At 47.9% G+C, this 17,911-nt stretch overlaps 1 protein-coding gene across 1 annotated transcript in view; it reads left to right on the top strand.

The window, feature by feature from the left end:
* Positions 1-17,911, top strand: part of LOC119386438 (uncharacterized) — a 466,488-nt gene that overhangs the window by 107,204 nt on the left and 341,373 nt on the right. Inside the window, exon 8 of the mRNA XM_049413126.1 lies at positions 12,719-12,854. Within this exon, the coding sequence (XP_049269083.1) occupies positions 12,719-12,854 (136 nt within the window). The remainder of the gene's footprint in view (positions 1-12,718; positions 12,855-17,911) is intronic.

Genomic DNA, 17,911 nt, shown 5'->3' with positions numbered 1-17,911 from the left:
GTTAATGATCACTCCTCCGACCTCTCGCATGTCTTGTCCAGCGTGCCCCAGGGTATCGTCCTAGGGCCTCTTTTATTCCTAATATACATTAACGATATTCTGCTTTCCGTTGAATCTAACATCCGTCTTTTTGCTGATGATTGTGTCCTCTACCGCCCTATAAATAACCCCACCGATGTCTCCTCTCTACAGCATGACCTCTCACGCATTCAGCAGTGGTGTGCCACCTGGTTGATGTCCCTTAATGCGAAAAAAACATTACTAATTTCTTTCCATCGTCGCCGAAACCACACGCCGGCTACTTACACAATCAACAACTGTCATATAGCTGCTACTGACTCGATTAAATACCTGCGTGTCCATCTTTCGAGTAACCTATCTTGGGGCGACCATATAAATCACATAATTCACTCCGATAACCGCGCTCTCGGGTACATACGCCGTAACATTTCCATGGCACCACCTTCCGTTAAACTACTCGCTTATAACACCATTGTCAGACCAAAACTTGAGTATGCAGCTGCTGTCTTTGACCCCCACCAAACTAATCATATCGAAATACTTGAGTCAGTACAGAACCGAGCAACCAGATTCATTGTTTCAGATTATTCCCGCTATACTCGAGCGTCTCCGCCCTCAAATCCCAGTTCAATCTTTCTACCCTCGCTCTTCGTCGTCATATTGCACGTCTCTGCCTTTTTCACAGATTCTTTTATTCAACCCCGCGTGACAACCACCTCATCCAGCCGGTCCATCGAGGTCATCGCACAAGTCATCCAAATGCTGTGATTCCGCCATGTGCCCACACCACCTCATTTCAGCAGCCCTTCTTTTTGCGCACCACCCGAGACTGGAATGACCTTCCGAACGAAGCAGCAGTCATCCGCGATTTTGCGCGCTTCAAAAATGCCATCCAGGAAGCAGACTCAACCACATCCTAACATACACCTTCATCGATACCGCCATTTTATGACGCCCACCCCTCATGTAAAGTCCCATATGGGACCTTTGAGGATATAATAAATAAATAAATAAATAAATAAATAAATAAATAAATAAATAAATAAATGTTATTCATATACTTAGTCGTTCTAAAAATTCAATGAGGAGGTCGCGCTGCAACGTGAGCCCCCCCCGAACAAAATTCCTGCCTACGCCACTGCTTCTGTGGTACACTTCTGAGAGACCAACTTTGGTTTGTTTGATTTCTTGATCATCTCGATCTCGACTTTAAATCCTACTTGGCGTTGAACACACTTATAACAATACCATAAAATTGTGAGCAAGTGCGCCACCTTCAGCAAGTAGAAATTACCTGTAAAGTAGAAGGGGTACACTTTCTGAGAATGGCGCCAAAATTCAAGATGGTGGCAGCAAAGTTTTCCTGCTAGAAACAAATGAAGTGCATGTGTACTTTCTCAAAAGTCTTGTAGCTCTTGTTCGTGGCATGGCGACCTACGAAGGCTCACAAACATAAACACAAAGGCGAGGAGATCAGACTGCGGGAAGCATCGCATGGTAGCACCTCCAGTGTCGAGCCAACACAACAGCCCTAAGCAACAGGCACAGATCTTGGAGGCCTTACTTTGCTGACTACAGTAAGTTGTCATAGGCACCATAGAGTTTCCTACTAAAACCTAGAGGGGAATCTGGTGATGCGATTGTTCAACCACCATGGGAATGATGGGAAATATAAGCTTCAAATTGGATTTCGTTAGCTAGCCAACCGTCGACAAGTCTTCTACAGTTTGTTTTGTTCCACATGCAGCAGCTATATGCTACTGCAGTACCCAGGGTGTTCTCTAATGTGGGTGCATGTTGGGGTGTGGCGCAAACCACTGAAGCGGTGTCTTTGTTGTTTAAAGTCGCTGGAGCGAGCTAGGTCTCTTGGCTTGCGGCACGTTATGGCTTTACAGGTTGCACTTGACAGTTTTAGCAAAGCGTCATTCACTCAGCGGTCCGCACTGATGAGCGTCTCGGAATCTATGCAGAAAACTTCATAGTTTTCACTTTTTTATATATGTAATTGCGTCTTGCCAAGATGAGGCCAACTTGGCTGCAAAATAATGACGAAGTGAAGTGGACGCACCACCATGCTCCGCTGAATCCCCCAGCATGAGTGTGAGCCACGGATACAAGGATCTGCTCTGCTGTACGCTGAATCGGCTTTACAGCGGTACGAAAGATGCGTTGAACGCACTGCTGCTGTCACGATCGTTCTGCGCTTGGGCAGACGCGCCTGGTGTTGCAGCAAAAAATACATTTAGTGTTTCCTGCTCCATACAGTATTTTTATTTCCATAAATAGTTGATGCATACTTTCGTGAGAAAAACACGCATGTTTGTTTTCACTGTTAAAAAAAATAATTCATTATTGGCAATGCCAAACCTGGAATACAATTGCAAAGCAATGCATAATACCCTGGTGTTTAAATTTGTATCGGTTTCGCCAGAGTCCTTCAATGCTTTTCTGGTCACGAAACTCCTCCGTAACGCTATGGGGAGAGCTTGCTATGTCACTGCAGCTGCTGCGCGGTGGCGCTGGGAGCGCGCAGGGGGCATTGAGGAGAGCTTCACTGCGTAGGGGGAGCTGGGGGCCCGAGGAATTCGGCGGCATCACGGCGTTGAGTTTTCCTCGTTGTTGCTTAATTTGCGTGACTGACGGGTCTGAGAAATGTGTGCGAGGACATGAAGGTGTTCGTGAGTGACGATGCCAAAGACTTGCGGTGTACCGGGTTGTCGCTCCGGCAACAGAGGTACGAGCGGAAAGGTGTCGTTTTTAGTTTGCCGACGGACGGCGATGAGAGGGATGAATACAAACTTGCAGTACTGCGACAGGAAGCTGGCGGATTTATTTTCGATTCTGAACACGTTAGAGTGTGTGAGAAACATTTTGACGTTACCAACGTTATTCGAACGGACGACTTCATAGTGAATGGACAAAATTTGTCTTTGCAACGCGAGAAGGCAAAGTTGCAGGCCAACGCTGTTTCTTTCGTAGCTTGCTAGTTTTTTAGAATAACAGAGAGCTGAGCTAGTTGTAAAGTATTCATATTCCAAAATGACACGGCGTGCAAACATGGACACAAGAAAGAAGTCACGACACCACATACACCGTTTGTGGTGGCGTTTGTGGTGTCGTGACTTCTTTCTTGTGTCCGTGTTTGCATGCCCGGTATTTTTAGAAGACCGTATTTGCACGTAAATAACGCGACCGCGAATATAACGCGAGGGGGGTACTATCAGCCTGGATGAAAAAAAAAAGTTTATTACGATTATAACGCGAAGTGATGCAACTGTAAACAGCAGTCAAAAAGTGGTCGCGCGCAGGGCTTTATTTACATTTACATCCGTCGGAAATGCTAGAACCACTAGCTCGCCTGATTACTCTTCCTCGCTGCTCGAGTCCTTATCGCTGTCGGCAAAAACCGCGTCGTCTTCCGTGCCGTCCAGGCTGTTCGAGAGGCAGCACTTCAGGAATGCCCGTGACACTACTGCCGATGGCAGGGCCTCCCAAGCATTATGAATCCATCGAGCGACCTCGCTCACTCACGCTCGCTTCATGCGACCCGATGTAGTCAGTTGGCGATTGCTAGCCTCCAGCCACTGCTCGTATTCCCGTCGTACGAGATCCTTGAAGGGCTTATTTATGCATACATCCAGTGGCTGGAGCTGCGAAGTCATTCCTCCGGGAATGACAACAAGGTCGGTGTTAGACTTGCGGAGCGCTTCTTTGACCTCATCGGTCAAGTGGCCTCTAAATGCGTCTAGTGCAAGCATAGCTGGAGTGTTGAGGAGCGCACCCGCACATCTTCCCCACACAACACGGATCCACTCCTTCATCATGGTGCTGTGCATCCAGCCCTTCTCGTTGCACCTGACATACATCCGGGGCGGGAATGTCTCGTTCTTTGGGAGAGTCTTTCTTTTAAATATGAGAAAAGGCGGCACCTTACGCCCGTCCGCCGTGCAGGCCGGCATCACCGTCACCCGAGTCTTCTCGTTGCCCGTTGTGCGGACGCGTACCTCCTTGGGGCCGAGGTCGTCGATCACGTAGCCAGCCGGAATGTCCAAAAAGATTGGCGTCTCATCCACGTTTCCGATCTGGCCTACGGGGTACTTCTTCTCCCTCCTCATCTTAATTACATAGCGCTGAAACTCAATTAGCTTCTCTTCGTACTCGGCCGGAAGCTTCTGGCAAATCGAAGTCCTTCGGCGAAGCGAGAATCCCGCACGACGCATGAACGCACCCATGAGCGACTGGCCTTAAAGGTGTCACGGGGCACGCCGGCCTCACGTGCAAGCTCCCATGCCTTGATCTGGACGAATTCGGCATTGACAGGCAGAAAATGGCCGCGACGTTGGTGCACGAATTCTGCCAGGTCCTCTTCGATTTTCGGGAAAGAGCCGGTCTTGGGCCCACGGAACGCCTTGTGAGTCGGTGCAGCTTGGAAGATGCGGTCACGGCACTTCCTCCAACCTCGAACGGTTGACTCCGTCACTCCGAGATGCCGCGCCGCATTCGAATTGCCCCTCTCTTTGGCCAGCAGGATTGCCTGTTTTTTAAATGCGGCAGTATATTGATTCCGCTTGTTCATTATGACAGGCAATGCGGAAGAAAGTGCGTTCCGAACATAGCGACGAGCGAGCGCGAGGCGTAAGGAGGCGAAGTTATTCCGAAATGATTGTTATCCACGTGTTGCCACTGTGGCTCCCATGGCGCTAGCGGCACAATGCGATCGCCGCAGCATACCGTAGTAGCGCGTGCATCGACTGCGATACGCACAAGGTTTCCGTACTGAGCAGCGGTGTTCCGAGGCGCCAGGCAGGCGTCGGCGACACGGTGCCTTCCCGCGCGCGGTCACCGGAGGTGCAAGTAGGAATAAAATGTGCTATATGGTGTGACGAACCCGCCAAGTCCCTGGAACGTGCGGCGCACGCTACAGGGACGAAGGTTTTTAAACGAAAAAAAAAGCTCGAAAAAATTTCGCGCTATATTTGTGTTAGTATAGACCGCTTATAACGTAAGTCGCCGGAGTCGCGAATATCCGCACTATAAGCGGTACCGCACTATAACCAAAACAACCTTTTTCAAAGGCTGCACTTGCGCAAAACGTGTTGAGCATGTAGCCTGGCGTGTCCGATAATCAACATATGCGATTTCGGGCGCTTACAACCACTTATAACTCCGAACGTTAAAAAAATAACCGCCAAAGACCCGCATTGCCAACGAAATGAACACGGGGGAAAAAAGCAAACAAAACAAAGTGCCGTTGTGGAAATTCGCCGACTACGTTTCAGGCCACCTCGAGGTATGCGCATTACACAGAAACCATGTTGAATCGCGACCGAAATTTCACGTGCTGAGCGCGGTACCGATCGTTCGATTTCACGGGCGCGCACGCGATGTCCAAGACATTGCAATAGAATCCGGAACCACCATTCGAGAGTTGCTTGTGCCAACCATGCCCTCGTTTTCATTAACGATATGATTCCCTTCAATTCAAGTGCAGCCATCGCAAAAAGTTTCGTTAATTCCGCACCAAACCGCAACTTTTATCGCCCGCGACCGCTACCGAAAAGCAACCAACGCTGATTAGGCCTAGCCTGCGGTTTAGCATGTTGTTGCGGGAAGTTTGTCCAAGACAACATGAAGGTCGGACGTCGAAAAGATCGCACTCAAGCACTAACCCAAGGACAGCGCGCGTGATACGAAGTTTGTGTTCACGGCCGGGAGATCAACGGCGACAAAAGCCGCCAAGCTCGTTTAAGTCCGCGCACTGGCAGAAAAGGCGAAAGCTTGCGTCATGAAGCCGCAAAACTTTTCAATTTGCGGACGAGGTAGCAATATCTGTAGCAAGTGTGATAACGACGACGCTTTTCCCGACAGGAAACTTGCTTTAAAGCGCACATGATGAGGACGCGATCGTACGTTCCACGCAGAACGCGCTGCCGGCAAGCGGCCGCGGAGCCTTGCCGCCGCCGCTGGTGCAAAGGCTACTCTGTCGCCTAGGCAACCACCATCCTTCCCCACTCGGCGAGCCCGCACAGCGCTGCCGCGGTCTTTTTCCTCCCTCCGCCCCTCGTTCGTTCACTGTGCGTGCTCTCGAACTTCGTAAAGACGTCGTCGCTCCCTCCCCAGCGGCGTACCTCCTTTGAGAACCGCACTCGCTACCGCGTTTTTTGTGTCACGAACAGGGTTGCCACTGACTTTCGAGTAAATGTCACCAAACGACGAGCAAAAAGTCACCAAAACTCGCCATTCTGTTACAAATTTCGCCAAAAAAAGTCGCCATTCTTGATATGTGCGGCATACCTAGTAACAAAAATTTCCACTCACGTGTAGCACCGTAGAATACAGTACCATCCATGACCCTTCAATTATACTGACGTTTCTCAATGCCAGTCGTATCGCCCGCTTCACGAACAGGGTTGCCACTGACTTTCGAGTAAATGTCACCAAACGACGAGCAAAAAGTCACCAAAACTCGCCATTCTGTTACAAATTTCGCCAAAAAAAGTCGCCATTCTTGATATGTGCGGCATACCTAGTAACAAAAATTTCCACTCACGTGTAGCACCGTAGAATACAGTACCATCCATGACCCTTCAATTATACTGACGTTTCTCAATGCCAGTCGTATCGCCCGCTTCACCATGGGAGTGCATGGTGCTGCTTCTCCGACTAGCTGCAAGATGTGCGTGGTGGCGCAAGGGTGAATGAATGAAACGCTCATGATATCCTTCCATCCCTGTCCGCTCGTTTCAAAGGTAAAAGTGTGGTAAACCTTGGGAGGAAAACCGTGAAAGCATTGTTTGTAGACAGCTTTATGTACCCTTATATGAATTAGAAGGATTAAAAGGCTTAATAAAGATAACACGACAGAATTCTTACAGGAACCGATAATTAGTGAGTCTTACACCTATCCAGTGTGAACTAATACGGTACCGGACGCCACCGACCCTTTCTTATAGTCACTTATATCTACACGCGTGAATCCGATGCGTTACGAATGAACAGGTAGACAATGTAAAATGTTATATAGCAATTGTTTTCTTTGCACACGCTCACCGAGAACAGTGGAAAATGCCTGAATAAATATTTTTTATTGCACAAATAGCCGCGTATCCGCCTCTCTTCGCTATTCCAAAACAGTCTTTACGAGCTGAATTGGCGGTACTGCAACAGTGAATAACTTGCCAAGCTATTCAGAACAGTTGGAGTTTTGCTGGAAAAAAAGGTCGGACCACGCGGCAAACTCGTCGTCTAGCCGCTTCAGAAGCGAAACTTTAGAGAAGCTGAAAGCACCGAAAGCCATTAACTTATAGTCAAACACCGCCACCTTGCGGTACGCAAGGCAGTACTCTGACTTACATTTCGCTAGGATGTCACTGGGGGACCTTCCAGTACCTCCTGCATCTAGATGAATTAAGGAGCTCACACGAGTTACAGGACGGACATACCGAATGACGCGTAATGTGCACATTCTACTCGTGGGTCTAAAACCAAGAAAAATACAGAGAATGTTGCCGCTCATTAGGTGGGAAGACACTGAGCTTAGTATGCATAACTCAGTGGAGACCTAAGCCGAAAATCGCCAAAAATTCGCCATGTTGCCATTTATAATTTTTGGTCGCCACGGGCCTCTAAAATTCGCCAATTTGGCGAAAAGTAGTCACCACTGGCAACCCTGGTCACGAACCCGAATATAACGCGAGGCGCCTTTCTAACTCGCAAATTTTTGGAAAATAACTCGCGTTATATTCGTGCAAATACGGTAGTTTTTTAGGTTCTTTCCAGCTTATTAAATGCTTCGCATTATTTCCTTGTTTGCCGTTGTTAAAAAAAGCGTTTTTGTTTCTATTTTTATTGACTGAATGTCAACTAAGCTAATTTTTTTTATTGTACTTCAGTTTTCCTTGTTTTTTGCATTAGCTTGCTCCCTCCATGTACTGGCCTTGCTGAGAGTTTCTCTACGCTGGGAAACTGTCGCTCATAGCTTTCTGTTTTCTGGGGTATTTTTCGAATAAAAGGTTTTCTATCTTTCTCTTTCAATCGTAGCATTCTTGCTTTGTTTACTGTAAGTCAGTGGCTCGACAGTGGGATGTTCTCAAACATGTGCATTGAAATAAGCAATTATAGTGAAGTATAGACGCAAAGGGCGTTAGTGTTTTCTCAGCGTTTCGTTTCAGTTAATCAAGTCTCCCCTGGGCAGTCTTCATTAAGGAAATCATTGCGTCACGCGGTGCAGACGTAGTCCATCTAAGCAGTCAAAGTAATGCACGTTGTGATCTGTGAAGGTACCACGAGCGCGAGGATTGGAGATACCCGAGTGCCTTTGCACGCTGCACAATGTAAAGTGCGACACACTTTCACTCGTGCGATGTCCACGTAACATGAAATTGTCAAAGTTGTTCATTGTAAAAAGACATGGCGTGCAAACGTGGACACAAGAAAGAAGTCAGGACACCAGAAACGCCGTGGTGTCCTGACGTGGTGTCCTGACGCCGTGTATGCACGCCCTGTCTTTTTAGAATGCTTACCGTATTTACTTGCATAATTTGCGCACTTTTTTTCGCGACTTTGGAGCTCCGAAAAGGGGGTGCGCAAATTATGCGGATATTTCGCGAGCACATCTGAAATAACACACAATATATTGTCCTAACATGCGCGATATAATACATTAAAGAAGAAAATAAATTATAGCGCAAACGAACGGTTTTTAACAGAATTAGCACGTACTTTAACCAGCCAGATTCGGTCATGCACGGTCTAGTCAGAATCACTGGTTGAGAAGTCCGACTGAGAATCATCGCCGCGGCCGCTGTCACCGCTTTTCCAAAGCGCGTCGTCCTTGGTTCCGTTGAGGCGTCTTCTTGAAGCTCTTCGCGACAATGCTGGGAGTAACGAGGTGCCACGGCACGGCGATACCGGTGGGCCTAAGCTCTCGCACATATTTGAAAGGGTATACTCTTCAACGGCAGGAAACTTTCCATGCTTCGGTCCTCGGAACGGTCTCCTTCTCGGTCTTGTATTAAAAAGCGAACTCTTCTGCGGCACGGTTCCCGTTTCCGTAGGCAAATTCTATAACAGTTAGCTTGAATTTTGCCGAGTAGTTATTGTAGCCCAGCGCAAGAGAACAGTGAAAACGCAACTGGCTGATCGCGAAACCTAAACTGCCTAAACTTCTGAAATCAACGAAGGCTGCGTCGCAGCACGGACGCAGAGGAGGAGGGTCAGCGCGGGAAAATGTTGGCGCGACTGGCCCTCGCACGCCTCCGATGCAGAAAGTAGTCCGTGCCGTGTCGCGTGCACGCATTCTCACGGCGGGAGAACGCTCGAATAGTTCCGACAACCGGTGAACAGATTTAGGGTGTTCGGGTACGGTTGGTACGGTCTCGGCGGTTTCCGGAGAAGAGAACGAAGTAATTCGGGAATACGTGGAACTTCGGGAATACGTGGAATTTTTTTAACGCACAGATGTCTCTCCGTTGTATCTTTTTTTTTGCTTCCCAAATGGCGCGCCGGCTATCGCTTGCTCATCCGAGCGCGTTCGCGGTGCAGCTGGTTTAAAGTGCGCGCCTTTTTCGATCATTTCTCTTGCTTTGCATGTGCTGCCACGCTTCGGGAATACGTGGAATTTTTTTCATGCACCGATGTCTCTCCGTTCTGGCTTTCTTTATGCTTCGCAAAACAGCGCGCCGGCTATCGCTTGCGCCACCGAGCGCGCCCACGGAGTGGTTGGTTTCAAACGCGCACATTCTTCGATCATTTCTCTTGCTTTGCATGTGCTGCCATGCTTCGGGAATACGTGGAATTTTTTTCATGCACCGATGTCTCTCCGTTCTGGCTTTCTTTATGCTTCGCAAAACAGCGCGCCGGCTATCGCTTGCGCCACCGAGCGCGCCCACTGAGTGGTTGCTTTCAAACGCGCACATTCTTTGATCATTTCTCTTGCTTCGAATGTGCTGCTACGCTTCAGGAATACGTGGAATTTTTTTCATGCACCGATATCTCTCCATTCTGGCTTTCTTTATGCTTCGCAAAACAGCGCGCCGGCTATCGCTTGCGCCACCGAGCGCGCCCACGGAGTGGTTGGTTTCAAACGCGCACATTCTTCGATCATTTCTCTTGCTTGGAATGTGCTGCTACGCTTCAGGAATACGTGGAATTTTTTTAATGCGCCGATGCACCTCCGTGCGCTGATGTCTCTCAGTCTTTTTTTTTTTGCTTTCAAAGGGGCGCTGCGGCTTTCAGTTGCACATCAGAACGCGCGCACGTGGTCCGGCTGGTTTCGGTTTCGTCCTTCGGGTGGTTTTCGCTTCTTGCGCCCGCAAAGCTGATGGCTGTTTGGTTTCTAATATCTCAAAGGGTGACCGCTTGTTACTGTCTCGTTTATTGCTCCCCGGCGCGCGATTACATCTGTTTCCGTGCGGCGCTAAATTACACAAACGACGCCGCCGTGATTGCGTTTTCTGTTTTAGGGCCTCGGAAAAACTAACTACGCCTTGTTGGTGATAAGACGAAAAATTACTATAGCTTTATCACTCGTTTTGCTTTCTGGACGGGCGCACAACCATAGAGTTTTCTTCCGTGCGCTCAGTGACTCAGTTCGCTTACGCTATGGAAGCGCGCGCCTGTTGCTCTGCTGTCGGTGAGTCGAGCAGTGATTCTTCCGATGCGGACTATTCCCCAAGTGCCGAGTCAGAATCTGATTCATTGGATTTTAGTTTGTCAGACGAGGATTTTTTGACGAGTTCAGATTCCGATGACGATCAAGGAGCGACATCTGAAGAGCGTGCGCGGCGAGCCATGCTTCAAAGACTATTACACGCTGAAAAGTTTTTAGTGTTAGAGCACGAACGTTTTTAACCGGAAAAGTACTCTGGTGCGCTTATTTTTGTATGTCTGTGAGCTCTGTTTAATACAACGCATAATTTTTATTTATTAAAGACTGTTAAAGCTTTTTTTTTTTAGGATTTTGCTTGATTTGCTCCGAATAAACCATGTGTATGTAACAACAAAAATGACTTTTTGTCACTTTACGGTCACGCAAAAATATTTTAGACAATTTTTTTCTTAAATAGAATCGTCTAAAGAATTTATTTCAGCAATAAAAAAATTACACATTTTTGGACTGGATTTCGCGAAAAAATTCGACCCTGAAAGGGTTAAAGGGGTCATGAACCACTCCTCATGCTTGGCGTGAAAAACACCCTTGAATGAGTCGGAGCCTTCCCAGGAATATATAGCCAAAAGAATTTTTCGAAAAGCTAAAGTAGGACCGGAGATATAGCAATCGCTATATTTACCCTCTCAACTCCCTCTCAACTCGCTTCATTCCGGAGGTGGGAGGGAGCGCCGTTCGAGGTGCCCGCCCAGTGCATTACGTGACTTCGCTTCAATGTTGTGTGGTTTCCTTTCCGCGTAACTTGGCGGTGTGGACGGCTGCTGCTGGCAACTAATAGTTCCGGTCGGCTGCTTCCCGCTGCACGGCGTGGTCTGGCGCATTGCGCGGTCTATCGCGTCTGGGTTGTAAGCGCTGACATGATCTATTTGCATTGATACTGTCGTTACTTCGCTTATGTCGCATTGATACTGATACTTCGCATTGCTACTGTCCTTACTTCGCTTCGTGACTTCGCTTATGTCGTTTTTCCATCAAATCAAAATTAAACTAAAAGGAAAAGCGGGCAAGACCTTGATGTAGTCGATTGGCGTGGCATGTACACTCAATATACATTTTTACATAACGAACTGGCCAAGACGGCCTGCCTCAACGCATGGAATAAAATCCCGTGCGGAGAAAACGCGACGCAAAAGAAAAAAGAAAGAAAGAAAAGACTCGATTCTTTTTAAGCTGCCGCTGTGAACGGGAGGAAATGAGATAAAATGCCCTTCGAGCCCACCTGGTTGTCAGCAAGAGCGAGAAAATCAGACAATCAGGCGCGTCGGAATACAAGCTAGATTTGAAAAAGCTCCAGCTCTAGATACGCTGCGATCTATCACTCAAGAGGGTAGGGCAACATGCTGGTGTTAAGGTAGTGTTCTCCGCACCGGAGAAGTTGTCGAAGCTTTGCAAGTTTGCTTCGAGTGGCAGCCGTAATGGCTGTTCTGTGAAACACAAAAAGCAGTTTGTGCCCTGTACCACTGGCGAGGTGTACGTGATTCCTCTGTCTTGTGGGAAGAAATACGTGGGACAGACTGGTAGGTGCTTAAATGATCGTTTAAGGGAGCACCACAACAATGTGTACAACACGGTTCAAGGCCACTTGGGCATTCATTGTCGTGACTGTGGTTGCGTGCCTTTCTTTGAAAAAAGAGAGGTCCTGGCTAGGCATAATTTACAGTTGGCACGCAAAATCATCGAGGCAGACTTCATGAGAAAGTTCGATAGCAGATGCATCAGTTCTCCTTCGATAACACTTTCATCACACGAAATATCATATCTAAACAGACTATGAATGACACGCCTTAGTGCGCAGTGGTGGTTGCACTATGTATAATGTTCGTCATTTTCCCCGGTGGTGGTGCATGTCAGTGAAGTATGTATAAATGTTCATCCCTCCCTTTCTACGAATAAAGTGTTGCAAGTGAGCGCTCTGTGTGCATCGCCCTTCCTTGTCCCTCTCTTATCTTTCGCTGTATTCCCTCCGACGCCCAAGCTTCGATACTAAGTAATTATTTCAAGGTTTTACTGTATGTGCTTGTTTTTCAGTATCTGCCCCGAAATGCTGCCTCGGTGAATGTGCTGCTGCGGGTGGCCAGCAAAGGTTTTGCTGCCTCGTCACGGCCAGAACTACAGCGCCAAGCCCTGGAGTCGTGGCAAGCTCTCATCTCCACCTTTAAGCCTGGTCAGTCCACTGCTGGTTTCAGAATTGAATTTATCAGTAGTGCTGCTGGGTGAGGGGGTCTCCATTTAATACAGTAAAGCTTTGTTCATACATTCTTGTTTGTTACATTCGTCTGGCTCTTACGCCCTGTAACTTCAGTTCCGTTTAGTTCCCACACAGTCATTTGGACAGCTCCCTACACGCACGTATTATGTGCACCACGATTGGCCTTATAGACCTAATGTATCGAGGCGACCAAAATTTTGCGCAACAGACCGTGTGCCAGAAAACACCATATTTACGCAACTGTAAGTCAACACCAACGCAGCTCCTATACAGTCATGTGTACAGTTGCTGAACAGTCATTTGGACTGCTCCTTCTGCACACATATGCACACACCTATTTGCTGCACGATTGGTTCCATAGACCTAATGTATCAGGACAACCGAAGTTCCGTGCAACATACAGTGTGCCAAATAACACCACATTTACAGGACTTCTACTCAGTTTCCATACAGTCATGTGTAAGGTGCTGAACGTTCCAGTGGTCCCAGTCTGGTGACAAACGAAATTTTCTGCACTTCCCCGATGAAACATAACACGATATTGTGCCTGAATGTGTCAAAATCTTGCCTTCAAGGTAGCTCGGAGGCCATGACCAAAATTAGCTACTACAAAAAATGTGCGCGGCAGTAGTGGTCTGCAGACTTGCATGGTGTGCCTGTTCACAAGGGGCTTAATAAATGGAACATACCATTATTGAAATTTCTGTTTGCTACATGAGGTGTTTTCTAGTCACCTGGGCTGTAACTACCAGCCAGCCATACAGCGCTGCAGCTGCTGCTCTACAGGACACTGCTGGCGCGACCTAGTGGCTTAGTAAAAGTATGGGACGAAAGGCACTGGCTATGTCTCACGTTCTTTCTTTTCATTTTTGGTTGTCGTCACCATGCGTTTCCTGCCTGGGCCAATTCTTTTTTACTGCGGATGACTTCTAAGTATAGATGTGCGAATAGCAAGTGCTGGGTGAAGAGCAAATTCGAATACTAAAGCTAGAGTGGGAATAGAATATTTTTTGAATATTCCTCGAAACTTTTTCGAATACTTTCAAGCGAAATTGTAGAAAAAAGTTGCAGAGCATCCCTAAGCATATTATTATGAGATGGGAGCATGAACGCGTTTCCTTTGGCTAGGTTGGTTTTATGAAGGGCGCTGCAAATTGGTGTTCCCAAGTTGTGTTATAAAGAATGAGGAAATGCAGAGGCCGAGTTGTGTTTATGTACATGATTGGGTGCAACTAAAGTGGTGTTGACAACGCTTTACATGTCCTCTTCTTTTCGTTGCTGAGCTGCTATGAATCATAATGTTGACAAAGCTTCTCTCGATGTCGACGCTAGGACTACAAGATAGGTAGGCATTGTACTTTCTGCAGCTATGTGCTGCAAAATCCCGATGCATTCTGCTGCGACATAGCCTCCACGGAAGTTGAAGGCCAGCTGATGTGGTGGCGTACAAGGGCACGCGCGCTCCCTTTGAGTTGGGAGTTCTGCCACGGGGATTCCCCTCTGAGTTGTTTCTGCAGCAGTTGTTAGTGCCGGCATCAGTGTGAGATGTTCCTGCACATAGCTTTTGCGGATACCAGACGAGTGCATGCTTTCGCAAAGCTGGCCAAGTAGCGCTTTTGCGTTAGAATGTAGTACAAGATATGGCTCCTCTGAAAAATTCCTTTTGCACGGTTACCCGTATACCCTTCGGCAGCGCGCTGTCTGCAATGTGAAAACGAAAGTGTGCCCTATAGGCACCGGACGCGGGACGAGTTTGGACGGGTGGCGCCTCTTTTGGTGGAAGCGCGGAACTAATGGCATGTGGGGGCTGGAAAGGGCAGGTGCTTGCTGCACTTGCTGCGGGGACGCAGGGCTGGATGTTGGCTGCGCTTCATTGTGCTCTCGTCGCTTGTGTCCGGCGCTGCCGAAATGCGTTGAGGAAGCAAGCCCGAGCAGACAGGTTGCGCTGTAGGCTGCACAAACAGCTATGGAAACATGGATAAAGCTGGGGAGTACATCCAGTTAATCGGTCCCCGTCTGCAATCGCTGTCGACGACGGCCTTGCTCGCACACCGGCCACCAATGACGGCCCTTGTTGCGTCAAGCTACATGAAACACACAAACTGAAGATAGCTGTTAAAATATTAGGATCGGCGAAGCATCCAAAAGAAAATAAAAACAAAACGGGAACTGGAGTGTGCAAGAAGTACAACTGAGGAATAACATATGCAATCGGCCAAGCATCGCGTAAAAAAAGTCGAAAATCGAATAGGAGGCGGGGGCATCCTTTTTAAATGTTGGGAGACAATGTTAACGTGTAGACACAGTAACAAAGTATTAAAAATTCGGCAGATCCCACACCTTGTGGGAATCAGTTTCATGCGAAGCAGTCGGCGAGTATAGTTCTTTGCTGCATTTTTTTCTTTGAGCCAAGCGTTACGAGGTAGATCGACATGTTTTTGTAAGTGCGGTAGTTGTGTACACATCATGGTCTTACCAGGCACGTCGACTACACTGGCGTTCAAAGGGTAACTTAAATTATAGTCTGACGTAACGTCAGCACTCACGTTAGAGTACATACGTCAGTATTATCGAAGCTAAGTGCACTTTATCATGAAATAATGTGAATATCACATGTACCTTCCATTAATGTACAGTCGAACCCGTTTATAACGAACTCGAAAGTGCCGCGAAAAATGGCCGTTATATCAGTAGTTCATTGTAAATGGACACACCCTGAAAAACGTGCATTTAGCGACCAAGCCGCTTTTTTTTCCTGCGCATTTGTATTGAGAAGTGCTAACAACCCCTCCGGTGTCACGTTAAGCCTTTTCGCTTTGTGAAGCGACGCCAGCTGTGCTTCACCCGCTGCGTGCACGAGTGAATTAAACCGTTTTTGCAGTTAACTGACACCGTTTTACTGAACCGCGGTACCGCCACGTGGAGCGGATCATGCCTGGCTAGTTGCGTGCAGTACGTCGCCTACACAGCTCACGCCATCACTGCCGGGCCGCTTGCTGTACTACGCACATTTGCGCATTCGTGTCCGGTGCGGCGGGTAGCCTGTTCGTTCAACATGGCGAACACAAGCATTTTGCAAGTAACGTGCACTCTACGTCTCCGCAATGCTCTGACAGTCCTGTGAGACGAGGCGCGGCGCACTTGGGTTGTCGCCATAGTTCTCGCCTAATAAAACACGAAGTATACGCTCGCTGTAAGTGAATCGACGTTTCTCAGTGCCCGTGCCTCTCGGTGCCCGTGCCAGTCAACAACAGCGAGCTACTTTCGTTTCCACGAAGTGACGTGCACTTGCATGGCGCAGCGGCGGCGAACTTGCGAACGGCAGCATCGCGCTTGTACGTACTGCTCGTACCGGTGTCAATCCGAACAGTTTACGCCACACGGTCAGCCGCACAGATAGCTGCAGATGACTGTGATAAGGCTGTCAGCGACAAGTCATAATGGCACGTTCATCGCGGGTTGCCACATCGCCTTCGCTCTCTTCTGATGCTTATCGCGCGGAAGTCGTGATCACTGATCATCCGGTCTCTGCCGTTATCGAAAAGACGAGACATTTTGTGGCACATTGTGCTGTCGACGCAGTGGACTTTTATGCGCCGAAAAGTTATCGTGCTCATCGCTTATTGCATTTTGACTTCTAGCTGTTCCAAGGCGTAGGTTCATCGTAGGCGGTCGTAGCTGCAGAGAACGGCGCCAGCAAAGGTTGCCGTGTGAAAAGCTGACCACAAGGCTTCATGCTGCCTCTTATTTCTTTCGTTTTGTTTTCCTCACTGCCATTCTGCCACTGAAGAAATGACTTGAAAGTGAGCGACCTCGCTCGCAGCGTCCGAAATCGGCGTGCGGTGCTTGCCGATCTAGGGTATCTTCGTTGCGAGTAAACTGGAGCAGGGCACGCGCGAGCGCGCGCCTCTCTCATGCTTTAGAACATGCTTTAGAAGGCCCGTTTAAATTTTTTTCGCTTCGTATGCGCCATATTTTTACCGCGACCATGTATGAAGTGTTCGTTGTAAAAGTAGGAGTCTTTGAAAAATGTTTGCTATATATGGATGCAATTGCAATGGGTAGCATAGGAAAATCGTAAGTGCACTGAAATATGGTCGTTATAGCCGATAGATTGTTATATCTGGGATCGTTCTAAGTGGGTTCGACTGTATTCCACTGGGGTCAAGCAGTGCTTCAATATAGCTTGCTGAATCATAGGAATACAAATGTAATGTTTATAAAAGCGGAGCCAACACTAGAACCACAGACGTTAATCCGTTATGACGCCTGTATCGTAGGAGTACATATGTAGTGTTTATTGCTTTCTTGCAAAATTAGATAACCACCACCACAAACACAATTGACGTTGCACCGACATTACGCCAGCATAGGCTGTTTTTCCGAACCAGTTTATAGACCTGGTGTGGATCTGTGGTAGAATACCTGATTGCCACACAGAATGCTTGGGTTCAATTCCTGCTGGGATCCTAATTCTTACTCTTTCCATTCGTCGAGTCAACGCTGCCGATGTCGGTTTTTCTTAACGCTCTCATTTAAATTACCGATGTCTGTTCTCGGCGTTCCTGGTTAGATATAAACTGTGAATCCCCTGTGGCGCATAACCGCTCACCGCGGCCCATGGTAAATGGGTATGTGTCAAACGTGTCTGGAGGAGAGGGTTTGACGATGTACGTGACAGGATTTTTACATTATTCATGTCATGACCAGACATTCATATTCGTCAAATTCTCGTACCCTCCCGTGCCAATGTTGGTTTACACCAAGTTAAGGCGGCGATCATGAGAGCACCCAGACGTAGGTGGATAGATAGATAGATAGATAGATAGATAGATAGATAGATAGATGGATGGATGGATGGATGGATGGATGGATGGATGGATGGATGGATGGATGGATGGATGGATGGATGGATGGACGGACGGACGGACGGACGGACGGACGGACGGACGGACAAAAAGAAAAAGAAAGAAAGAAAGAAACGCTCAAAGTGCTTAGGGTTCGCTAAGAAA

Source organism: Rhipicephalus sanguineus, chromosome 3 (genome assembly GCF_013339695.2).
Source record: "Rhipicephalus sanguineus isolate Rsan-2018 chromosome 3, BIME_Rsan_1.4, whole genome shotgun sequence".
Classification (NCBI taxonomy): domain Eukaryota; kingdom Metazoa; phylum Arthropoda; class Arachnida; order Ixodida; family Ixodidae; genus Rhipicephalus; species Rhipicephalus sanguineus.
Note: the sequence above shows the minus strand (reverse complement) of the source record. Positions and strands in the feature narration are given on the sequence as shown.